At 50.6% G+C, this 5,636-nt stretch overlaps 1 protein-coding gene across 3 annotated transcripts in view; it reads left to right on the top strand.

The window, feature by feature from the left end:
- The first annotated feature begins 257 nt into the window (after nucleotides 1-257).
- Nucleotides 258-5,636, top strand: part of TXN2 (thioredoxin 2) — an 11,063-nt gene continuing 5,684 nt past the window's right edge. The window contains exons 1-3 of one of the 3 annotated variants that reach the window (XM_039877781.1): nucleotides 258-430; nucleotides 1,211-1,473; nucleotides 3,279-3,402. In XM_039877781.1, the coding sequence (XP_039733715.1) occupies nucleotides 1,211-1,473; nucleotides 3,279-3,402 (387 nt within the window). In that variant the 5' untranslated portion in view covers nucleotides 258-430. Of the gene's footprint in view, nucleotides 431-788; nucleotides 810-1,210; nucleotides 1,474-3,278; nucleotides 3,403-5,636 lie in introns of those variants that run through there. The other 2 variants (XM_039877779.1, XM_039877780.1) reach the window with 2 other exon arrangements.

Consider the following 5,636-nt stretch of genomic DNA (forward strand, 5'->3'; position numbering starts at 1 on the left):
CAATGCTGGATGAACATAAAGCAGCCTGAGTTTGCAAACACCAAAACCACACCTTCCTTCCCAGCCTTTCCACCGCTTGTACCTCCCTCGAACTTCCGCCTCCTTTCACCTCCTCTTCCGGCCAGACCGCCTCTTCCGGTACCTCCCCCCACACACCCGAGAGCCACCGCCTTTTCCGGTCCCTCCCTTTTCCGGTATCCCCTCTTTTCCGGTCCCTAAGTGAGGCTCCCCTTCTTTAGGTATGCTTTCCCCCGCCATCCCCATTGGTGGAAAATCCGAGCCGCCCCTCACGTTGCGGATAAACGTACTCCAGGTTTCAAATCCCCGGAAGTGACGATCAAAGGCACTCCTCTCCGGAAGTGACGACAGGAGTGCCCTTGACAGGCGGGGAGGGCTGGGCCGTCCGTCCCTCTGTTCGCGCTGCAGGGAGGTAGGAGGCCCTTGCGGGGTGACTCGAGGTGGTGTCGCGGCTGAGGCGTGCTGCGGGCGCGTTTCTAACGGGGCCGGCGGCCGAGTGGGTGGAGGCCCCCGGGGGCAGGACCTGCCCTCCGGAGTGCTGGGATCCCTGGTGACGTCCGATTTCCCCAGTTCCCTCCACACAGACGTTCCTTCTTTTTTAGTTCCCACGTCACACCTGTTTCTGTGCCTTTTAGTTCCTCCTTGAATTGTTGTGGTTCCTCTTTCCTGACCCTTTGACAACGTCCCCCCCTTACACCTTAATTTCCCATTAAAACATTTTTTTCTTAAATATTCAATAGAGTAAGGACTTTGCAGACGGCCTTGGATTCCAGTGTTGCGTCTCATTTAAAGTTGAGTTACTCTGAGCATGTGACATCTTAACTGAACCTCGGATTCCTTATACGGGCGTTACTACAGAAAGATTCTCACAGTTGATCTGGGAGGGCTATAATGTAAGGCACTTGGCCTTTGAAAGGTGCTCTGTAAATACTGGTTCCTCTCTCCCTTCTATTGTAATTTCACCGATATGTGGAATTCTTTTTGGTTGTCAACTCAATTCTCCTGTCCTGGTTTCCATTCCTTCTCTTTGATTCTCATTCTTAACTCACCCCTACTCCAGAAATCTTACATATTATTATATCCTGGAATTTTGCTTCCAGTCTTGCATCTTGAGCCCCCCAGTACCCAGATATCTTTTCTGGTGTGTTGACTTCCTGTTTGCTGCAGCTCTTCCTGCCCTTTCCCGTCACAGATGGCTCAGCGGCTTCTTCTGAGGAGGTTCCTGGCTTCTGTCATCTCCAGGACGCCCCCTCAAGGTCGGTGGGCACCCCTCGCCTCCAGGGCCCTGCAGACCCCACAATGCAGTCCTGGTGACCTGACAGTAACACCCAGCCAGGCACGGTCAATATATACCACCAGAGTCTGTACAACAACCTTTAACATCCAGGATGGGCCTGACTTTCAAGACCGAGTTGTCAACAGTGAGACACCAGTGGTTGTGGATTTCCATGCACAGTGAGTCCTGGGGATCAGGAGAAGACTGGGGTGTCACTTGTTCAGATATTTTTGAGTGTCTGCCATGTCTCAGTAGCACGATTGATGCTTCTCATGCATAGACTTACTACAAAGACTGGGAAGACCCAATCCCTGCTCTCAGAGATTGAGTGTAGTCTGATAGGAGACATTAGTAAACAGTCTTCAAAACTCACTGTAATTCGTGCTGGGAAACACTTGTGTTCTGTATCTCACTGCCTGAATGGCTCAGAATCATTTTCAGCTTGGACCAAAGCATGAAAAATATAACTATAGCATCTTCTGGCTTTTGACACATACCAGTTTCCAGCCCTGCAGATAAGGCTCATTTTATTTTAACATCTTACCACCAAAACTGGGAAGGGATGGTAAAAAGTTGGTGTCTGTGCGTGCAGGGGCTGGGCAGGAGTTTCTTTTCAGTGCCATATGAGTTTGTTTCCAGAATATTTAAATACCTGTGGCCTACTGATTTTTAACCTGGCCTTCATTTCCAGACTTTTGGGGCCTGGCTATACGCCTGGCTACAGAAAACTTAGACGAACCCCTCAAAATGAGACATTGTAGAAGGAGCCAGTGTAGCCTGAGTTACAAGTCTGGGCAAATATTTAACAGATTTTTTTGCTTTCTTTCCTGTTCTTTCTCGGAGTCACCATGTCGCCTTGGGCTGTCCGCTTGATGTCCTTGTGCCTTCCTTCCGTCTTAGAGATTGGGTTTTTAGGTGTTGTAAGTTCATGAATTGAAATCTCTGAGTGGAAAGGGTTTCGAAGGCTGAAAACGAAGTCATCAGCCAGGGGTTCGTGGAAGGCAGAGTTGTTCTGCCTTCCAGGCATAGTGAACACTACAGAGAGGGCTTCTAAAATGAATGATAAGTGGGGTGATGCTTCATTTTCTGCTCCAACAAGGAAGCAGGGTGTGAGTTTGTTCATTTGGTGCCAGTCACCATCCTTAGTGCCTCATACCTGGGGATGATAGCTTGTTCTCAAAAAGCTCACCACCTAGAGAGGAGCACCTGTGTTCAGTGCAGTGATAGCCATTGACACCGGGCCTGGAGATCACAGAGTATCCTGGGGCTAAAAGAAGACACTTGGAACACAACCTCGGGTTGCAGTCCCAGCCGTGCTTCTCTGTGACCTTGCACAAGTTTCTTAACTCGTATGGGCCTCGGTTTCATAACAAGATGTTTTCTTTCCCTTTGCAGGGTGAGGGTTCTGTGTAGTTAAAACTGAGATGGCCCTGGCCCAGTGACTGGCATGTTGTGGATACTCCCGAGCCACCGGGTTCTCCTCCCTTTAGTTCTGAGTGGATGAGGTGTTTGAAGTAATCCTGCAGCTTGCAGAGCATGTTTCCCTACTTGGCCTTAGTGGATTTCTCACCACAGCTTTGAGAGGCTTAGTCTCTCTTTCAAATGGGGAAACCGGGGCCCACAACGGTCAGCTGTTTGGTCAGGAGCCTCTCTTTGAACCCAAACCTTGTAAATCTCATATTGTTCTATATGACAGTACATTTCTTTTAGATATACTGAAGTAAGCGAAATAACCTTTACAAAAGAGCCTTGGGATGAGGCCCGCGTTTTAGAAGTTAGGGACCTATGAGAATTCCCCAGTTGCAGAGTCTCCTGGCATAACTGTTTGATGTGTCAACATTATAGGTTAATAAAACACTGTAAACAGATAATAAGGGCAAAAGTTCCCTCAGAAAGATACAGTCAAGGGAAGGTTCTGGAGAGACTGCAGATCGGTGGAGTTGAGTGCTTTTGTGACGGGACGCTTCCTTTCTCCCCTTCCGAGGTGGTGCGGTCCCTGCAAGATCCTGGGGCCAAGGTTAGAGAAGGTGGTGGCCAAGCAGCATGGAAAGGTGGTGATGGCCAAGGTGGATATTGACGACCACACAGACCTCGCCATAGAGTATGAGGTATGGATTGGTGGGATTGCGCAGGGCAGCAATGTGGGGAATGCTTGGGGCCACAGGGTAGCCGGTGCAGGACATGTTTTGAAGACCACCAGGTACCCTGTAAAGGGAGGTGTCGTGGCTTTTCTAGAGCTCTCAGGAGTTCAGAGCACTGTGCAGAGGTGACTCCATTGATCCTCTGAGCCACTTGTCTCGCTTTACCACCTTTCGGAAGTGGAATGTATAACCCAGAACACCACATGGTTCTCTGTCTCGGGACATCAGTGCATTCCTGCTTTCATGAAGTCACCCAGCCACATGTTCAGCCAGCAATAGTCTGCGAGCCCTGCAGTGTGCCAGGCATTCAAAACGCTTGGTGCGGAAAAGTTGAGCTCCCTGTCCTCAAGCAGCTCTTAGTCTCGTGGGTGGTAACAGTAAATAGACGTCATTTCAGCGTAGGGTGAGAAGTGCTGAGAGAAGAGATGCACAAAAGTAGTCCCTCAACTGTCACTGTAGTACCACAGCGGCTTAGACAGTATATAAACAGATGGGCCTAGTTGCGTGCCAATAAAACTTTATTTGCAAAAACAAGTGGTGGCCTGAGTTTGGCCTATGTGCTATAGTTCCCTGATCCCTGTTTTAGATAATAAGTGCTATGGAGAAAAATCAGGAATAGGGGTTGGGAATGCTGAGCATGGGACTGAGGGTTTCGTTTCGAAAAAGGTAGGCTAGGGAAGGCCTCTATGAGAAGCCGACATCTGAGTTAAGACCTAAGAGAGTAAGGGGTGAAGCATGCAGCTTTTTGGAAGAGCGATCCAGGCAGAGCAGACATCAAATGCAAAGGCCCTGAGGTCAGGGTCTCACATGTTTACTCTCAGAATGGCAGGGCCTGTGTGCCCGGAGCAGAGCATGCTGGAGGAAAAGGATTAGGAAATGCGTGGAAAGTGGGGCATCCTCTGGGCCTTGGAGACCACTGTAGTCAAAGCGCAGAGCTCCACCGTGGCTGTAGGCCAGAGTGAAGGGTGGAGCAAGGGGAGAAGACAGGCAGGTAAGAAGGCCAGTTGCAGCCATGTTAGAAGGCATCTGCATAGCCATGCCGAGGATAGCACAAAGCCGTGGTCCCACCTGGTGGCCTGTGGGCAAAATCTAGCTTAGTGACAGGTTCGTCTGGTCCTCGCAGTACCTTTTTAAAATATTGGACCAGATGCTGATACTTAAAACTCAGAAGATTTCATGAGAAAATTCAGATTTCTGGTTCTCTTGAAATATCTGGATTTGGTCAGAATGAACCTTCATCCCTTCCTCCTTCAGGTAAGAAATGACTGAAAGAGGGGGCCTTTTGCTTTCTCAGAATTTGGAAGTCCAGGATCAGTTCCTACCAGACCCCATCAGATAGAGATGCCCATTCTCCAGCCTGTCCTCGTAGCAGGAAATGGACAGGGGCTGGGGTGAGAATCGGCTAGCTACCCTCTGATCTGGGGCTGGGAAAGATCCCCCTGAGGAAATCAGGCTGCCCTGACCAGAGGCCAGAGCAGTAGGTGCTGGGACGGCAAAGCCACCGATGACTGCTGCAGGTGGTTGGGGGCAGTTTCCAAAGACCATCCATGGCACTAGGGGACTGAGGCTGCTTACAAGAGCTTGGGTCGGGGGATGAGTCGGTTCTTTTCAAAGGCTCTCCTGCAGATCGTTCCGTCAGAGGGGTACTTGTCTGACCATTTAGACTCCCCTAGCTTTCCTTTCTTGTCCATCCCTCCCCCAGAGGCCCACAGCAGCTGCGACAGGGAGGCTGTGACCTCATGTGAGCTTAGGGCTGGAGATCCTGGGCATCCCTAGGATGATGGACAGGCTTAAGATGTCTTAGGCTCCCTCCTGGCACTGCCCAATTCCACAGCTTCAGCCTCGGCCAGCGGAGCTTTAGCAGACACGATGCGAGCGCCAACCATGTGCCAGGAACTGTGATAACTGGTGCAGATACAGAGAAGAATAACCCGGTTCCTGCCAACTGTGCTTGCACAGTGGCGAGAGCTCTCAAGACCACTCCACCTGCGTTTCAGGGAGACCAGTGATGCAGGGTTGCACACCGAAGTCTTGTGGCTAAGCCTGGAAAGTGCGTGGGGGGCCCTTGCATAGGACCCCCTCTCTTCTCCCTCTGTCCACTGGCCAGAAAGCACGTGGGTCACACAGAAAGACCTCAAGGCTGTTGGGCTCAGTCACCTGATCCCAACCTCCTCCCACCCCCCCACCCCCTCACCGTTTTA

The sequence above is a fragment of the Pteropus medius genome, unplaced genomic scaffold (assembly GCF_902729225.1).
Source record: "Pteropus medius unplaced genomic scaffold, Ma_sr-lr_union100, whole genome shotgun sequence".
In the NCBI taxonomy this organism is placed as follows: Eukaryota; Metazoa; Chordata; class Mammalia; order Chiroptera; family Pteropodidae; genus Pteropus; species Pteropus medius.